The sequence below is a fragment of the Pseudoliparis swirei genome, chromosome 24, assembly GCF_029220125.1.
Source record: "Pseudoliparis swirei isolate HS2019 ecotype Mariana Trench chromosome 24, NWPU_hadal_v1, whole genome shotgun sequence".
In the NCBI taxonomy this organism is placed as follows: domain Eukaryota; kingdom Metazoa; phylum Chordata; class Actinopteri; order Perciformes; family Liparidae; genus Pseudoliparis; species Pseudoliparis swirei.
In genome coordinates, this window is record NC_079411.1 from 20,626,818 (window position 1) to 20,647,426 (window position 20,609).

The window sequence follows — 20,609 nt, forward strand, 5'->3', positions numbered from 1 at the left end:
GCCATCAGTCAACGTCAGTCACTCTACTGTAAAAGATGTGTCCAACAAAGAGTAATATACCTCTCTATATGTCAGTCTGACTGGAGGTGAAATGCTAATTTTAACTGTGTGGGCTGTAAGTGGCCCTCCACTAAATCATGCTGTAAAAAAGGGGCCTATAAAAAGGCAGCTGGCAGTTGGCGGTTGAGCACTGAAAAGAAAGACATATCTGTCTTACTTTATATCTAAAGGAGGACAGGGAACACATTGTTAAGCCGAGCATATGGTTTATCTCGCAAACTCCAGCGTACGGCGGTGCTAGAACGGGTCATATCTGCTAAGTTGACACAAAAAAAGTGCAGAGTTACCGCTTGCCTTATTCACGCTCTTTCTGCTCGCTGTTCTGAATGACAGATGGACAAACCGACTGAGTGGCAGTCGATGCTTTCTCAAGGCTGAGCCACATCCTCACACGTCACTCGTCTGTCACTCAGGGTTTCATATATAGGGCTTAGGGGGGGGGGGAATGGCGACTGGCTGTCTGGATAGACACCGCTAGTAAAGGTCGACCAGTGTCAAGGTGTGCGAGTGTGATTCCCGACAAACTAAATTCAGTCACGATTTCGTTGGCATTTTCGACGAAGCGGTGCGATAAACCGGAGAGAAAAAAAAACAAAAGTTCAGTTTACGTTCACTCGGTTAATTTTGTCCCTTTTTAAATAAAACCGGCACTCGTCGCAGCCGAGCCGCCGTATCCTAAACGGGCGCCGCGTGGTAAACAGGAACACGGATTAACATAACAAGACAATCAAGGGAAGCATTCCAGTGTGAAGGTGAGGAGACGTTCTATTAGGGAAACAACAAATAAACAGAACGTGAGGCGCTCATCCCGATAAACTCGGATGAATTCAATCAATTTACATTTTACAAGGCCATTACGGGCACCGCTTTAATTGCAGGCGGGGATGCGCCGCTATGAGACTTGGCAAGGTCGCCATAGCAATGATTATAAGGCCGCCGTGGCAACGAGCTGTACATCTCGTCTCCAATTATATGTGTGTGTGTGTGTGTGTGTGTTTCCTATGTGGTGATTTGGCTTTGTAAATGGAGCTAATTCTCTGACATTGGCAACGGCCAACAGACTCACGCCAAACAAATGACTTTACAATGTCAAATTTTTTTTTTAAAGCAGGCCAATATATGACGACTCACCTCGGCGAACTGCAAGCGGCTGAACGTGCCGCCCGGAGGGGACATCAGCTTGAAGCTCTTCTTGGGCGCCACCCAGGTCTCCATGGTTTCCAGCTTGCTGGTTGCCAGATTGGTGGCGTGGTGCTTCACCAGGTAGCCCTGGAACTGGTCCGACTGGAAGTAGAGCTGCACCGACACCGGGTGGCCCATGGGGAAGTACCTGGAGCGAGAGAGAGAGAGAGAGAGAGAGAGAGCAAGGATCCATTAGAAAACCACTTTAACAGTGGAAGAGGAGAATAATCCAGATGCATCTGGATAACGTCTGGAAGGAACCAGCCGTGGATATGTCCACGTGTCTGGATGCTAATGGAGCCTCGCGGTGAGATCAGTGGGGAGTCAATGTGCTCGGTGATTGTGTGACATGGCGGAAATCAATTCTATGACCCTCAACAGGTGACCAATGTCGAACACGCTGATAATTCCCATTGAGCATTTACTTGTCGTGTGCTATTCAATTCAGTTTATTTTATAAAGCCCAATATCACAAATTACAAATTTGCCTAAAGGTGCGTTCACACTAAAAGCGAAACTATTTTTCGCGTCGCCCAAAACGCGCGAGTTTACTCGCTCGACCATTCACCGTGTTCAAGCCATGAGCGTCGAGACGCTGCGCGAGGGGCGGGGCTTATCTCCGTGTCTCGTCTCCGTAAAGACCGTTATCATTTCCTTCTTCCACCATAAAGAACTAACCACTAGTTCTGCTTTATATTTGTTGTGGACGTCCCACACACTAACGCCCTCGTGTTTGGGTTCATGACATCACCTGTAGGCTCTATCAGCTCGGTCACTTTCACCGATGAAGTTACTGTTACGTCTGAAAGACTTCCGCTTCCAGCGCTACGAGAGCGGAACTCGAGAGCTGATTGGCCCGAGTTGCGAGATGACCGCCTCAAAGTTGAAATATTTCAACTCGGGGCGAAAATTGTGCCGCTGAAAACGCGTCGCTCACATGGCGTCGCCCCAAACACGCCGCCCGGGAAAATATCGCGTCTATCGCAGCCACACGCGTCTGTACGTTGACTTTTCATGGGATTTGGTCGCGTGAATTTTTTCCCCCGCTTTTGGTGTGAATGCACCTTAAGTACACATACGACATCCCCGACCTTTGACCTCTCATCGGATCAGGAAAAATTCCCACAAAAAATAGAAAAAAAACCTTTTACAGGGAAAAAAATTGAAGAACCCTTCAGGAGAGCAACAGAGGAGGATCCCTCTCCAGGATGGACGGAAGAAGAGACGTCATGTGACCAGAAGGAAACACATTTAATGAATATGACAAGAGTGTATGAAGAGGTCGTAGTAGGCGTGCTATGCTATGCCAACACACATGATGTGGTCCCATTTAGAGTAAAATAGACGATACGTAAAGTATGCAATAGGGTGTGCGACCTTGCAATTAAAAGGTTGGAAATTAGTCTTTATGATTTGTATTTTCCACCTTCATTTGTATATCTCCTGTGTTTCAGTAATGGCTGTGTTTCAGTCAACTGTGAACCCTGAGAGATGGTGACAGTTGTTTCTTTGAGAATCAAGGTATCAAAGAGAAATTGTGATTTTGGAATCATCTGTATTGTTTTGCATGCAGTGTAATCTAGTCTGGGTAGTTGTTGTGTTTTAACCCCTCCGCAGTGTTTTTAAAAAATGTACTTGTTCTCGGTTGGGTCAACTAAAAGGTTTTATTCACTCCAATATCACGTGTAATTTCTGTTTTTACAAAAAGACAAATATGGCAACAGCCAAAAAAACAAGATGGCGAAGGCCAACATGCTGAACTCGAGGCGTATAAACTGTGGCCCGTAAACCAATGGATGAGGTCACAGTGACTACTTCCACTTCTTAGAGATAAGTGAGAAGCCCGAGCTCCGCCACGTATGTAAATAAAACTCCTCCCGTGCACTTTTCTTCCCCTTTTGTGCTCTGGAAACGATGGTTAGAGAAGACGTTTGCCAGTTGAGACCACAGCGCTCTGCCGCATGGCTACAGAACATTACAGAATAGTCTATAAAGGTCTTTACTGGCAGCAGATTTAAGATTAGTCAGAGTTCTGAAAACACGGATGTCCCACCGAACACATTACAAGTCAAACTGGGTCAATCCAGTCAACTGGAGCTGAGTGGAGGCCTCGCGCCCTCCTCATGAGTCTGTTTGTATGTTTGCGTGTCGCCTCGTATGTGGCGGAGGGTTCGGCCCCCGAGGGCCGCTACAGCCCGAGTGACTTCTGGAAAAACACACACACAAAATAAAGGAGCCCGGGTGCGCACTGCTGGAGAACAACGTGCAGCTGCTCTCGCATCCCGAGTCCTTCACGCCCAGATTCCTCATCCTTTCCCTTCTTCTGCTTCCCTGAAGTCGTCTTTATCCTCCCTCTTTTGCACACACACACACGCACGCACACACACAGATTAACACACACGCTGTGCCTCCGTGCTCCCCGGTGCCCGTGGCCTCATCAGTATTCAACTAAAGGGACCAGGAGTCAACCCGTCCCGGTAAATGCTACCCTGACAAGCAGAACAGCAAATATTTACACCCACAAGGACCGCAGAGCACACTCCCTCGTTCGTTCCCTCCCTCGCTCCCTCCCTCCCTCCCTTCCCCCTCTTTCTGTCTCCCCCTTTCCACACTTTTGCTATTTCCTCCTCTGCCTTTCCCTCTCTGCTCCTCTCCCATCTTATCCTTCTCTTTCTGTCCCTCGGCTCTCGTATCCCTCCTTGTCTTTCCCCCCCAAAAAGAGTTGGGCTGCCAGTCAGGGAGGAGGGGTCGGGGGGCGTGGCCTGCACAGAAGGTTCCGGTTTTTTTCTTCTTCAGGCGTTTAGCTCACAGTCTCTCCCATCGAGAGACCCAGCGGGCTGCTAACAGAGACAAATCCGCTCTTTTCAGCATATGTAATGGGCAACATGGCTGCTGTAGCGTTAGCCTCGTTTTCTGCCTCCCACGTATTAACATTACATTAAAGTCAGAGATCCTCCTCCTTTCAGAACAATAAATATCTAACAGTTGGAAAAAATGCTTTTATTATTTATTGGTCTTATGGTATTTCCAGAATTCTCAAAGACTTTCTCTCAACCTGTTTCTTAAGTTTGGTTTTATTTATTTATCCAGATAGTCAGATGTGATATATGTCCTTTTTCAAAATATAAATGCAAGTCTTAAAATAAATAAATAAATGCATTAAAGGATAACTTTAGTATTATTTAAACATGGAGTCTATTCTCCAATGTTGTTGTTGTCTAAGTAAGTGAAAGAAAGAAAACTTTCGCTTTCTGTTTGTTATGATATTGTTATCGTCATCTGACTTGAATAAATAAAATAGAGGAATCACAAACAGACCGGATCAAGAACTATAAATCTGAACACTGATGTGCTCAATGGAAAACACTACGATGAAATGGGAAAACACCAGTATGAAGGCCTCATCAGGAGCATTATGCCTTTTCATGTCCAGTGGTACTGTACGCTTTCTCCTGTTGTAAAATATTGTAAATGTATAGTGTTTTAACTCAAAATATAAAACAACACACAAATATCCAACAAAAATATTTCTTTCTTTTTTATAATTGTATCACAGAATAAACAATAGAAAATAGACCACAACAGTCAACAACAACAACAAAAAAAGTGTAAATAAAAAAGGATGAAAAAAATTTGTCTTCGTCCTGTCATCGGTTCCTGTCTGGCCACAGGACCTCATCAACATCCTCCTCCTCTTCCAACTCTTCCTCCTCCTCCTCCTCGTCCTCATCCTCGTCCTCTTACCCTTACTCCTCTGCCTCTCTAGTCTCCTCTACCTTCCATGTTTTCATCCATTCTTCTTCAAATCAGGAGGTCACCTGTGGCCCTTATATTGCTAAAGCCTTGATTCCAAATTGCACAACAGCCATGGAAATGGAAGTTTTGCCAATTGAATAGCAGTGTGTTCTGTCTAAACACAAGGAGGTTTTGGCATTGATGAAGTGTGCAAAGTAGAGAGGATGGTGTTTAGTGTTTTGAAGAAAGTGTGGCTAACAATTGAAATCTGTGTTTAAAGCAGATACTTGTGCTTATAGTTTAGCAGACTTGGTTTAGGGAGTTGGCACATGAGATACAGAGTGTGGTCATTGTGTTATAAGTTCCAGTTTTTGTGTGGAATCAATCGAGAAAAACTGTAAGAGGAAGCAACACTTTAACACACACACACACACACACACGTCAACAACATCACGCCTGAGGAGCTTGCACAACACACACACACACACGTACACATACGCAAGTACACACACATGTACAAACATGTAAATAAACTCACACACACACATACGCACACAGGCACACGTACACACAAGCACACACACATGGACAAACACGCACACACGTACACGCACACACGTACAAACACAAGCACACACACACGTACACAAGCTCCATTTCCTGTCTTTTGACCTATGACCTCTCACCTATCTCAAAGTGTCTTTAAACAGAAGTTTAAGAGTTGTGGAGCCCTCCACCCACCCACACACACACACACACACGCACACGCTGTATGTAATCACCTTCTCCAACAGCTGTAGCCAATAGATGGCTTTGAGGTTTGACAGATGAAAAACACGCTTCCTTTCTCTGCTCGGCTTTAGCCGCAGGACTTTACAGAACACCCACAATGCAGCAGCATAGGGAGGGGGGGGGGGGGGGGCGGTCGAACACGCTGCCGGTTAGTTTACCTGATGACTTCTGAAACTTTCCCCGAGTAGAACAACACGACTCTGCAGCTCGGAGATCAATCTGCCGATAGAACAAACGTCTTTCCTTCCTGCTGTGTTTGACATTATCCTGTCTCACGTGTGTGTGTGTGTGGGGGGGGGGGGGGGGGGGGAGTCCTCTGGATGTTTATTGATGTCATTAAGATGAACATAAAGACGCCATCTTAATCTTTGCTGCTATAGTAGGTGTCGCGTTTGTTGTTTTATCTTCGGTTTCTCGAGGTAAGACGCCTTTTTCTTTTACGAGGTACGCAGCTTCCTGTCACACATTAGCCTCGGTTCCAAACCGCCGCGTCACATTCGTCAGTTTTATTCACCTGGCTTCAGAGTTTCACCGCGGTGGAAATAAACTAAAGGAAAGTTAACCTAAACGGCTCCTGCACCAGATGCTACTGAACACATGCACTGTTCAAGAACCCGCACGCAGCGACTCAAGGCCTGGAGGTTTTATTTGGCCATTAAATATGAAACATTCCACTTTAACTACACACTGTGTGTTAACAGCACCGGAATTCATCCATTCACACTGATAACAAACGGGACTGCGGGGACAGCTTTCAGAGCTTTGATCCATGTCACCTCATTATCTCTGGGATTAATTGACAAAGAGTCGTATCGTGTTCCCAAAATGAATCGCGTTACCCACGGAGCTCCCAGCTGCTATTCATCGTTATTCTATTACCAGAACACGCGGGGCCAGATGCGGGGCCGATGCATCGGCACCAAGCACTTCTACGTACAGGAACGTCGTGATTCCTCATGGATGTGGGCTTGGCCGGCCTCTTCTACATACAGGAACGTCGTGATTCCTCATGGACGTGGGCGTGGCCGGCCTCTTCTACGTACGGGAACGTCGTGATTCCTCATGGGCGTGGCCGGCCTCTTCTACGTACGGGAACTCGTGGCTCCTCATGGACGTGGGCGTGTCCGGCCTCTTTTACGTACGGGAACGTCGTGGTTCCTCGTGGACGTGGGCGTGGCCGGCCTCTTCTACGTACGGGAACGTCGTGGTTCCTCGTGGACGTGGGCGTGGCCGGCCTCTTTGATGTCGTGACGAGAGAAACAAGGTAACTCACCTGCAGCTGTGGTCTTTGGGGTTCCCCTGCAGCGAGGCGGCGGCTCTGGCCAGGCCGAGCCGCGAGAAGGAGTGGAAGTACGTGAGCTGCGTGTCCGACAGGCTGCCGACGCCGTCCGGCTCGTCGTAGACGTTCTCCCAGTACGAGTTCACGCTCGGCGTCGCCGGGGGAAACGGGCCGAACAGGTAGGCGTCCAGCTGGTTGACGATCTCCTGGTTCACGCTGGCCTCGAACTTCCTGGCGAAGAAGGTGGGACGCACCGTTTGCTGCAGAGGGAGAGGGGAAGGAAGGAAGGAGGGGGGGAAGGAGAGAAGCCAGGAAGGAGGGAGAGAGGGTGGGAGAGAAGGAAGGAAGGAGGGAGGAAGGAGAAAAGGAAGGAAGGAAAGAAAGAAGGAAGGAAGGAGGGAAGGAACAAAGGAGAGAAGGAAGGAACAAAGGAGGGAAGGAAGGAAAGAAGGGCAGAAAGGGAAGGAGGGAAGGAAGGAATCAGGGAGGGAAGGAAGCAGGGAAGGAAGAAGGGAAGCAGGGAAGGAAGGAAGTAAGGAGGGAGGGAAGGAAGGAACAAAGGAGGGAAGGAAGGAGTGAAGGAAGGAAAGAAGGGCAGAAAGGGCAGGAGGGAAGGAGGAATCAGGGAGGGAAGGAAGGAAGGAGGTAGGGAGGGAAGGAAGGAGGGAAGGAAGGATGGAAGGAGAGAGGGAAGGAGGGAAGGAAGGAGGAAGGATGGAAGGAGAGAGGGAAGGAGGGAAGGATATATTAGATGTATGTGTTATGTGGGCAGAAATATAAAAACAAGGTACTCTCGAGGTGGCAGGAACAACAACGTAAATAATACATTGATTAAATAAACGACTTCTCAGTCTATCATTTTAATTATTTGACAGAACGAAAGCTCTCTCTCTCTCTTTCTCTCTCTAAATATATATATATATATTCATAACATCGTGTTCTCTGAGGGTCGTGAGGTGGTTAAACGAGTAGAATAGGAGAGGATATTACTGCATTCATCCCCAGGCGGGGAAGTGTGTGTACTCTATAGATTTTGCATTTCAAAATCTATAACATTGTCAGACCTCACAAAAAAAAGAAAGAAAGATTGAAAAATTGATGCGGCACAATCGGCGATATTGTCTTTTTTTTTTATTCCACGCATTCTTCCTCCCTGTCAAAAGGCTGGTGCCTATATTACCCACAACATCACCGGGAGGCCATTCATCAGCCTTTCCTTCCTTCCTTCCTTCCCTCGCTCCTTGCCTCCTTTGTTTCTTCCCTCCTTACTTCCTTCCTTCCTCCTTTGTTCCTTCCCTCCTTCCTTCTTCCATCCTTACTTCCTTCCTCCTTTGTTCCTTTCCCCCTTCCCTCCTTTCTTCCTTCCTTCCATCCTCCTTTGTTTCATCCCTCCTTTCCCCTACCTCCTTCCTTCCATCCTTCCCTCCTTCCTTCTCTCCTTCACTCCTTCCTTGTCTCCTTCCTTCCTTCCTTCTCTCCTTCCTTCCTTCTAATTTACCAATTGGAGGCGGCGCAGTTCTGAAAGCCAATCACAGCGTCGTTGGCAATCTTTTAAATACGTTCTCCTCTCTGCTGCCGTCAGTTTCACGGGAGGCTTTAGTTTTGCACACATTCCCAGATCCGGTGTGTTCTGACACGTCCTCGGTGCAGTCGACCTGTCACAGCCCGTCCATCCCAACATGCATCTCACTCTGAAACACATTACTGAACAATGATGTTCTGAGACAACAACAAAAGCCCCCACACACACACTCTCCTCCTCCAGAAACAACCCCTCCAGCGGCTCAAAGCCACACGACGCCGAGGAACTCCACCGTTTTACCGTGAGTTATTCTTCTCATCTGCAAAACCAAAAGGCAAGAAGCCGACTAAACTTGTCTGCATCTCCCCCCCCCCCACCTTCCCCCACCTCCCCCAGTGTTGAGGTTCACAGGGAGATATTGAGTCCTATTAATACCGAGGAGGCCCGGCTGGCTGCTTTTGTTTCCCAAGGTTGTACTCTCCACTGATACCGGAGCACCAACCAGACCCAGCGGGCAGTGCCAAGGAGCTTCGGGTAATGTGTTGGCACCGGACCGCCAGAGACTAACGGCGAGACAGACGGCAGACGGGTCTGGCAAAGTGAGGACCGAGGCCTGGCTCAGTTCTCCGGTAAGTGAAGGACGGAGAGAGACGACGTGAGCAGAGGCACTTAAAGGATGAGACTCAGGGCGATGTTGAAGTGTTTTCTTTTTAGGAAGCACATCGAAAAATCTAAAGTCTGACACAGACTTTCTCTGGGGTCCTGGAGTCACTGCCACTCATCCTCTCCCCTCATACTCAGACAGAGAGGATGTAATTACTATTCCTTTGTTTCCCCCTCTCCGGTTCATAATAATGGAGACATCATTTTGCACACATTGATTGTGAGAGCGGTGGGACTTTTCATTTCAATTTTGTTTATGTTTGTTTGTTTATCTGAGCTCTCTGATTGGCAATCACTGGGAGATATGGCCTTTTATCTGAGCCCAGGGTCTGTGTTTATCAATCTACTAAAAGGAACATTTAGAATAATTAGGATTTAATAAATAAAAGTCCTTTACTTTATTTATACATATATATATATATAAATACTTTCTTAATACATATAAACATATGTATATATATATATATTTTTTTTTTAAATAATTTAAAAAAGTAAAGGACTTTTATTTTTATTTATATATATATATAAAGAAAAAGTAAAGGAATTTCATTTGTTTACATATTTTCATTATATATATATACACTACCGTTCAAAAGTTTGGGGTCATCCAGACAATTTTGTGTCTTCCATGAAAACTCACTTTTATTTATCAAATGAATTGAAAATTGAATAGAAAATATAGTCAAGACATTGACAAGGTTAGAAATAATGATTAATATTTGAAGTATTAATTTTGTTCTTCAAACTTCAAGCTCAAAGGAAGGCCAGTTGTATAGCTTATATCACCAGCATAACTGTTTTCAGCTGTGCTAACATAATTGCACAAGGGTTTTCTAAACAGATATTAGTCTTCTAAGGCGATTAGCAAACACAATGTACCATTAGAACACTGGAGTGATAGTTGATGGAAATGGGCCTCTATACACCTATGGAGATATTTCATTAGAAACCAGACGTTTCCACCTAGAATAGTCATTTACCACATTAACAATGTATAGAGTGTATTTTTGATTAATTTAATGTTATCTTTATTGAAAAAAACGTGCTTTTCTTTGAAAAATAAAGACATTTCTAAGAGACCCCAAACTTTTGGACGGTAGTGTATAAAAAAACTAAACAAATAAGTTATAATTGTTAATAGTGGTTTAAAAAATGTAATAAATACTGCCTAATAGTCTTATTATTGCCATTTTTATGACAATTGCTCATATACTGTAAGCCTAAATAAGTATATTTATTATTTTTGAACAAAGGTTAAATGTTATTTCACAAGTTTTAAAAAAGTGCCCTCAATTTATTTTTAAATGCCCCTGGATTTTAGTCAGTGGGGGCAAAAATTGCCCCCTAAAAAATATGTAAATGTCCTCCCCTGTGTGGATGTCAAGTTGTTTGCAGATGACAGAGAAACTGGTTCCTCGTTTGGCGATGAATGTGCTGCTAGATTTCAAACCCTTGCTTTGCTTTGTGCATATCTTTTGTCTGAAAGGGAATAGAGGGTATTGTTCAGGGTTCATACACATATTGACCAATGGATGACTTTTCCATGACTATAAACCAAATTTCAATGACCGAACATTTTGTGAAATCTCGGTGAATGCACGAGTATACCTTAAATGGCAGAGACAATAGTTTTATTATTAATAAATCTGTATATAAATGTGTATGCGTAAATGAAAATTGTCCATGAATTTTTCAAAACTTTTGGAAATATATATTTTTTTATACAGACTTTTCCAGGCCTGAAAATAACCATTTATTAAATGTATTTATTTATTAAATATTTTTTACATATTTATTTATTAAATTACATGACTATTCCAGGTTTTTCATGACCGTAAAAACCCTGGTTGTTGATTTGACTGATTATTAAATGTAATTCTTTTCATCAGATTTAATGAAACTACGTGCAGGTGGTGGATAATTCACGTGTAAACCGAGTGGATATGACGAGGAGAGAAAGGCCTAAAGAGGTGGAATTGTTAAAAATCTGTAAAGCTCTTATTCAAACACGCGTTGACGTCAAGTCAATATCAGATTAATAGTGATTTCATATCCTCAGCTGCGAGGCTGTAGGTACAGTAGCGATGAGATTAAAGTCAGCATGCTAACATGCTGGTGTCATGTAGGGATGAAGTTAAACATGTTCAGCGTCTTAGTTGTTGCATGTTGACAGGCGGTAACCTCCTCCACGTGCTCAGCCAATGAGACGCCAGTATTAATGCACCTAAAGAATCCGCCTGCTGAGCTGACAGTTTCTTTTTAGATCCAAACTAAAGACTTTCCCGTTTGTGTTTTTTGGTATGCATGGCTCTCAATGTATAGTGTGTATTTTTGATTAATGTTATCTTTATTGAAAAAACAGTGCTTTTCTTTGAAAAATAAAGACATTTCTAAGTGACCCCAAACTTTTGAACGGTAGTGTAATATATATGTATAAAGATAAAGTAAAGGACTTTTATTATAAAAAATTAATAATTAATTAAAAAAAGTCCTTTACTTTTTCTTTATACATATTTATATATATATATATATATATATATATATATATAAAATAAAAGTCCTTTCAATAGTTTAAAAGAAAAAAGAATTATTTTTTATTTATATATACTGTATATATACAGGACTGTCTCAGAAAATTAGAATATTGTGATGAAGTTCTTTATTTTCTGTAATGCAATTAAAAAAACAAAAATGTCATGCATTCTGGATTCATTACAAATCAACTGAAATATTGCAAGCCTTTTATTCTGATTTATTGCTGATTATGGCTTACAGCTTAAGAAAACTCAAATATCCTATCTCTAAATATTAGAATATCATGAAAAAGTATACTAGTAGGGTATTAAACAAATCACTTGAATTGTCTAATTAACTCAAACACCTGCAAGGGTTTCCTGAGCCTTGACAAACACTCAGCTGTTATAAATCTTTTTTTTTACTTGGTCTGAGGAAATATTAAAATTTTATGAGATAGGATTTTAGAGTTTTCTTAAGCTGTAAGCCATAATCAGCAATATTAAAAGAATAAAAGGCTTGCAATATTTCAGTTGATTTGTAATGAATCCAGAATGCATGACATTTTTGTTTTTTAAATTGCATTACAGAAAATAAAGAACTTTATCACAATATTCTAATTTTCTGAGACAGTCTTGTATATATAGATGTGTGTTTCTTTCTTTCTTGCACATCCCTCTTTCTTCACACAGTTTCGCTTGCCGTTGCTCTCCAACTGTCCTCGGCTGGATGGATTCCCTGCAGCTATTTCTGTGTGATGTCTTTCTTGGCTAATATTTAAAGAGATATTCAACCTGCGTCACAAGTTTATCCGGGACTTTTGCCCCTTACGCAACAAAAGAGCAATTAAATTATTCTTCAAACATGAAAAAAAGAAAGTTAAAGGACACTAATCTATTTAAAGACGGTCCGTCCATCCCCTCAGCATTCGTTTGTCCCTCCACACCCTTCAGTATGGATTTCAATTTAGATCATTAACTTTGAGAAGTGTGACCCTTGACCTTCCAGTGCCGCCAGCTCTCGGCTTCTCGATTGATCATCGAGGGTATGCCAAAAGCCCGAAGAGAGTTTCTCCACTTTAGGTATCATTGTTACCTGGAAGCGGTGGAAGTCCGCGGGCTTGAAGTCATTCGGGGAGCATCCACACCAGTCGACGATGTGCTTGTACTGGCACTTGCAGCCCAGCTTGCGGTTCCAGTTGGTGATGCGCAGGTTGTTATCCACCATGCTCTCACAGTGGGCGCTGTTCTCCAGAACCGTGTGGAAGAACGACTGAGTACCGAGAAACAGGGAGATGGAAAACACCAAATAAACATCCAATTACCCAAAAGAGAGCATTTGTGATTTCATATATCCGCCTACGAGCTTTTTTTTGCATGCACATCTAACACGGCGATGAGCGTGTGAGTGTGCGTGTGTGTGTGTGTGTGTGTTTTACCTCGGCTGGCAGCAGCGTGTAGGCATAGAAGCGCTTCATGTTGATGACCAGGTCGTCCTTGGAGTTGATGACGTATTCGATGAACATGCGGTTGAGGAGGAACCAGTCGGACCCGCCGTCCACCGAGATGCCTTCTGGGATTTTACGGTCGCCCAGCCTCCACATGTGTTTGTCGCACTCGAAGAACAGACGATCTAGACCCTGCTTACGGATAAACCTGGTGAGCACACGCACACACATGCTTATAGCACTGAATAATACATAAATGTAATCAGAAAAACAGAAAAATTTGACTTTGAAAAACACAATTTACATAAAAACAAGCACTTTTTGTGTATAATCAGCTCCTCACTTCAATTTCTTTCCCCAATTTTTGTTCTTTACTTTCTGTAAACTGAACATGTTTGAGCTGTGCGTTGTCCTCGTTTAGTAAATAACACACATTTGAGTGCTTGTAATACAATCTGGGTGAAAATCGGAATCGGCTCCTTCTTAATGCTTTTATTGTGTGTCTATAAATAAATATGTAGCCTAATGTAAGTGCGTGTTAGATTCCCTGACCACCGCAGTTGTCTTTTCTTAAAACCTCACTCAGTTTCTATACCGAGGTCCAAAAAAAGACACGGGGTGCAATTTATTGACTATTTCCCCATCGCCTCTGGTGAATAGAAGAGCACTCACGAAACAATATCTACTCAGGTAGACTCAACTGCTGCCTAATAAGAGATTAAGGATTCATCAAGTCTCCTTTCCTTGGCCCTAGATGACTTGTGTGACACCTTGCATGCATAATGAGTGTTCTCTTCTGCTGTGAACGTATCATGTGTGACATGAAAGGAGTCAAATTCAGGTCAACCGGGTCAGACTGTTCCCTCCGTCACCTGAACGCCATCAAACACGGTTGATGTGTTGAGCTCGTGGCTCACAGGTGCACGCAAGCAATTATGTGCAGTTAACATTTGAGACTTTTTAAAATTATTTTTAGCCATCCACACATATGCATATAGGGATGTATTACCAAGATCCTTATTGTTGTTAAAAAGTGGTTGTATAGAAGTCTATGCTTCATGTGTTAAAGCTGCGTTCTCTCTCCTGACCACCAAGGGGCGACTCCTCTGGTTGTATAGAAGTCTCCGCTTCATGTGTTAAAGCTGCATTGTCTCTACTGACCACCAGGGGGCGACTCAAGTGGTTGTATAGAAGTCTCTGCTTCATGTGTTGAAGCTGCATTCTCTCTACTGACCAACAGGGGGCGACTCCTCTGGTTGTATAGAAGTCTCCGCTTCATGTGTTAAAGCTGCATTGTCTCTACTGACCACCAGGGGGCGACTCAAGTGGTTGTATAGAAGTCTCTGCTTCATGTGTTGAAGCTGCATTCTCTCTACTGACCAACAGGGGGCGACTCCTCTGGTTGTATAGAAGTCTATGCTTCATGTGTTAAAGCTGAATTCTCTCGACTGACCAACAGGGGGCGACTCCTCTGGTTATATAGAAGTCTATGCTTCATGTGTTAAAGCTGAATTCTCTCGACTGACCACCAGGCGGCGACTCCTCTGGTTGTATAGAAGTCTATGCTTCATGTGTTAAAGCTGAATTCTCTCTACTGACCAACAGGGGGCAACTCCTATGGTTGTATAGAAGTCTATTCTTCATGTGTTAAAGCTGCATTCTCTCCACTGACCACCAGGGGGCGACTCCTCTAGTTGTATAGCGTTAAATCGGGAAAACATCATCAAAATGACACTGAATAAAAATACTGCTCTGCAAATATGAAAAGGCCCCGTTGAGTCACGCTGACTCATGCAACCATGCCGGCGAACTTAACAAAAATTCCTTTCATGTGTTTCAGGGTTGTTGTTTTTTCGCGGGGGCGGCCGCGGCAGAGGCAGAAGGAAAAGGTCGTTCGAGGCGGCGACCTTCGCCAGCCCGCCCCCACCTAGGAGGTTAATTAACGAAGCCACAGATGGGAAGCTAATTGTATTATGATTCAGTGACCACGGCGTGCTGGCAGCGCGTGTGTGTGTGTGTGTGTGTGTGAGTGTGTGTGTGAGAGAAAGGTTGGGTAAGGGGGCTAACATGAAGTTAGCAGAACGGGCGCATCACCTGGCGTTGTCTCTGCCGTGGGACTTGATGAAGTTCATGTCTCTGTACTTGGACAGGAAGGCCACCAGCTGGTTGTTGGTCCTGAAACCCAAAAAGAAGAAAACGTCTTATAGACACATGGGAGACGCCGAGCGGGAACATCCATCCTGCAACACACGACACGTTACAGGACAACGTGCGATGTGGAGGACATTATGCTAATTAACCCATCTGTTGCTGGTTGCTAAGAGAAAAAACATTGATATATATGTTTTTTTAAATAAAGTGAGAATCCTGTGTCTCTGTTTGAGTTGCTCAGTTCACTCTTGTTATATAATAAATATAAATATATTTTAAAATATTATTTTAATCCCTCTTTCAACATTCTGTAAAATGTTAAACTACTTTTAAAGACGGCGACTTGAGAGTGTGTAGTAAATATGTACACTCGAGTGCAACGTGGGTCAACGAGCTCGTGTTGCACATCGTATGAGATGTTAATAAAGTTATTTTGTATCACGGAGAAATGTCATCAGAACCAGAACCAGAAACATTTATTTGCTACGTTTAGACGCACGAAGAATTTGACTTGGCGGCTTGTCGTGTACATTAGACAAAACAACAACAACAACAACAACAATCAACATTTAAACATCACATTTAAAGTGGTATAAGATAAAATAAAGTGCACAAACAGATAACAGTGCAGTAGACAGGGTCCTGTAAGTGTGTGTTAAAGTGACGTATTTAGATGTTAAATATGAAGAATAAAGAGTATAAAGAGGTGTCCTGTCAGTCAGTATCATGGTTCAGATGTTGAGTTAACTCTTGATGTAGAATAACTAAAGATTGTTCTAAACCCTTTCATGAACATTTAGGGATGTTTTAAGACTCATAAAATATTCTGCTTGGAATATAACTTTTGTCTGATGTAATTTTTTTCAATTCAAGTTCAATAAAAAATTCCTCCACCATGGGAGAAAACCTGCTCATGTTTTATTTCATCCGCTCCCTCGTCCACTTTGGACGTTTTCCCAGCAAAATCGAGATCTGACACTCACATCCCGACTGTTATCTCATATCGCGCGTGTGTGTGTGTGTGTGTGTGTGTGTGTGTGTGTGTGTGTGTGTGTGTGTGTGTGTGTGTGTGTGTGTGTTTGTGTGTGTGTGTGTGTGTTCGAGACGACGATTAAAGAGGAACGTCGTTGAGCCTTTTTGGGGGTAAAATAACCAAGATGGGATGTGGAACTTCCTAGCAGCTTGTCGGTCTATCCAACTGCATCCAGATGCACTTTCACTCTGTGGCACATGCAAGATTTGATATAATTTACTCCCTCATTGAAATATCCAAATATTTATTTTTTAATTTGTAAAAGTTAACTATCAGACAGAAGATATGTCTGGATGTGCACTGGAGGATTAACATGTATTAGTTGCACACGGGGGATGGGATTAGCTACAAACGAGTCGTGATGTCACAGTAGATTTCAGGTGTGGGCAAAAAAACAGATGAATGTAAAAAATAATAATAATACACACGTTATTCCGCACAGAGAATCTCAAGCGACCGAGTTACGCCGGGGGGGCGCATATTACAGTTTTTTTCCGATTGCTAAATGACAGTGGGCACAACTGGAGTCACATGTGCAAAACTCTAACCACAGTCTGCACTACCAACAGTCACCTGAGCTAAACAGTTCACATCACCTGCAAAACTCATTCCAAGCAACACAACTCTTAACACATGATTCAAAACACGCTGAGTGCAGCCAAACACTCTGCACAACCCTCACTGAGGTAACACACACTGTCACTCAGAACACACTGAGATAACACACACTGAGGTAACACACACTGAGGTAACACACACTGTCACTCAGAACACACGGAGAGTATAAACACTAGCATCAAACACCAATACAGAAAATACTAACTTTTCATCTTTACAGTTTGAACAATTTCAGTGACTTCAAACAAAGTAATATTTTCTTCAAAGAAAAGAGTGACATTCTTTCACATGATTTATTACAGTTTTTTTCATTTGCTAAACGACAGCGGGCACAACTGGAGTCACATGTGCAAGACTCTAACTACAGTCTGCACAGCAGCAGTTCATGTGGACCAAACTCTAGTTTGTTTTTCATTGCTTGAACACAGTTTTCAAAACTCTAACACTTATCCCATAACTTTAACCACAACCTGCACAACACTGAGGATCGACAGCACTTTGTTCAAATGCTAACACACTGCTGTCAAAACTGTGAACCACACATTCAAAACGGAATACATTGCAGCCTTGTGCCTTTCAAACACTGTGATTGCAATTTCAGCTGAAAGGCTAAGCAGGTGTCTTGTTTTAGACTTGTTAGTGAACACGCACACATATATATATAGATATATATATCTATATATATAGATATATATTACAGTATATATAGGTAGAGCTCAGAAAGACTCATTTTGGAAATGGAACAAGGAAGACGGGTTCGTGGAGGAGAAGGGTGGCAGGGAGAGGGTGGATGCGTGGAGGAAGACAAAGAGCTGTTATTTCAGATGAAATAAGGGCTACACTTATAGAGCATGTCGTGAACCATGGTCTCTCATTGAGAGAGGCAGGTTGAGGCTGCAACAAAAGTGTTTGGTCACCACCCACATGACCAAATGATGTTTTTGGAAGCCATGCGTGCGGATGTGAGACACGAGTCCAGAGGACTGCCAGGGATGGATAAGGCCCTCCAGAAGATTCTTCCCCAGGTGGCAAGAGAGAACATTAGATGTGATGTTGATGACAACATGTGGCCTGATGAGAGAGGCAGGATTAGCCTCAATTATTTGTTCAATTACAGTATGTACTTTTAGTTTCTACCTTTTTTCTCATTACTGTAATTCCGTAAATTACTACAGACTATTGAAGCAAACTGCTAATTTTCATTTACCTTAAAGAATTGTTATGGTCTAAAAAATTTGATAAATCATGTGAAAGAATGTCACTCTTTTCTTTGAAGAAAATATTACTTTGTTTGAAGTCACTGAAATTGTTCAAACTGTAAAGATGAAAAGTTAGTATTTTCTGTATTGGTGTTTGATGCTCGTGTTTTTACTCTGTGTGTGTTCTGAGTGACAGTGTGTGTTACCTCAGTGTGTGTTATCTCAGTGAGGGTTGTGCATGTTGTTTGTCTGCACTAAGTGTGTTTTGAGCCATGTGTTAAGAGTTGTGTTGCTTGGAATGAGTTTTGCAGGTGATGTGAACTGTTTAGCTCAGGTGACTGTTGGTAGTGCAGACTGTAGTTAGAGTTTTGCACATGTGACTCCAGTTGTGCCCACTGTCGTTTAGCAATCGAAAAAAAACTGTAAATTTTTTAGAACATAACAATTATTTAAGGTAAATGAAAATTAGCAGCTTGCTTCAATATTCTGTAGTAATTTACGGAATTACAGTAATGAGAAAAAAAAGGTAGAAACTAAAAGTACATAATTCAAACAAATAATTGAGGGGCTAATCCTGCCTCTCTCTAGCATCAGGCCACATGTTTTCATCAACATCACATCTCATGTTCTCTCTTGCCACCTGGGGAAGAACCTTCTGGAGGGCCTTATCCATCCCTGGCAGTCCTCTGGACTCTGTCCTCACAAAAGAGACATTTGGTCATGTGGGTGGTGACCAAACGCTTGGTTCACGACATTACATGACATGGTCTATAAGTGTAGCCCTTATTTCATCTGGAATAACAGCTCTTTGGCTTCCTCCACGCATCCCCCTCTCCCTGCCACCCTTCTCCCTCCACGAACCCGTCTTCCTTGTTCCATTTCCAAAATGAGTCTTTCTGAGCTCTACCTATATACAGGACTGTCTCAGAAAATTAGAATATTGTGATAGACTAAGTAATTATTTTTTGTACAATTAAAAAAATAATGTCATGCATTCTGGCTCATTACATGTTTGAATATAATAGTTTTATTCTTTTAATATTGCCACTGAGTGGCTTATAGCTTAAGAAAACCCCAAAAATAATATTCATAAATCGAATATTTCTCAGACAGAAAAAGATTTATAACAGCAAAACAAACCAAACATTTGAAAATGTACCAGGTGTTTCGTTCCAAGATTAGACGATTCATTGTATATATATGTGTGTGTGTTCACTAACAAGTCTAAAACAAGACACCTGCTTAGCCTTTCAGCTGAAATTGCAATCAGCAGTGTTTGAAAGGCACAAAGCTGAAATGTATTCCGTTTTGAATGTGTGGTTCACAGTTTTGACAGCAGTGTGTTAGCATTTGAACAAAATGCTGTAAATCCACAGTGTTGTGCAGGTTGTGGTTCAAGTCATGGGATAAGTGTTAGAGTTTTGAAAACTGTGTTCAAGCAATGAAAAACAAACTAGAGTTTGGTCCACATGAACTGCTGCTGTGCAGACTGTGGTTAGAGTTTTGCACATGTGACTCCAGTTGTGCCCACTGTCGTTTAGCAAATGAAAAAAACTGTAATGTCATCTTCTTCAAGGAGCAATTTCACAGCCTGGGGGGTTTAACCGAGGAGGTCCTGATCCAGAAAGCCTCACTGATGATGTTCTGCACAGACACAGGCAGTCCTCCCTGTCTCGACTGCACACACGCACACACGTACATACAAACACATACACACACACACACACACAAACACACTGTGGGGTACAGGTACACGCACACATACACACATATACATACACACAGTGGAGTGCAGGTTATGAAAGCACACTATGACAACACTCAAACAGTAGAAAGACACACACGCGCGCACACACCACACGTACACACACACATACACACATACACACTCGCACACACACACACACACATACATACATACACGCACACACTCACAAACACACACACATACACACACGCGCACACACATACCCCCCACAGGTACACACACACACTCACTCACACACACACACACAGTGGAGTGCAGGTTATGAACGTACACTATGACAACACTCAAACAGTAGAGAGACACACACACAACTAGAATGCACACAGAGAGAATGAGAAATACATGCACAGAGACACACAAATGCTTGTCGGCGCGCACACACACACACACACACACACACACACACACACACACACACACAGAGCGAGGGGAATTCATGTCAAGCTCCAGATTTGCCACCTGAGTGGTCGCCTGTCCACTGGGTCTAGTTTGCTTACTGTCAGCCCCGCGGCTGCTCCGTCTCACACACACATATTACTGTAACACACACAGACACACACACTCACACAATTAACCTCTGTCACCGACAAAATGTGCATTTTTTTATCCCGTCATCATCTCCATTCATGTCCCTGTTTGATTTCTC

At 43.0% G+C, this 20,609-nt stretch overlaps 1 protein-coding gene across 1 annotated transcript in view; it reads right to left on the minus strand.

Moving 5' to 3' along the window:
* Positions 1 to 20,609, minus strand: part of xylt1 (xylosyltransferase I) — a 121,415-nt gene that overhangs the window by 12,945 nt on the left and 87,861 nt on the right. Inside the window, exons 5-9 of the mRNA XM_056410165.1 lie at positions 15,289 to 15,369; positions 13,186 to 13,402; positions 12,843 to 13,019; positions 7,043 to 7,308; positions 1,192 to 1,390 (exon numbers count right to left, since the gene is read on the minus strand). Of these exons, the coding sequence (XP_056266140.1) occupies positions 1,192 to 1,390; positions 7,043 to 7,308; positions 12,843 to 13,019; positions 13,186 to 13,402; positions 15,289 to 15,369 (940 nt within the window). The remainder of the gene's footprint in view (positions 1 to 1,191; positions 1,391 to 7,042; positions 7,309 to 12,842; positions 13,020 to 13,185; positions 13,403 to 15,288; positions 15,370 to 20,609) is intronic.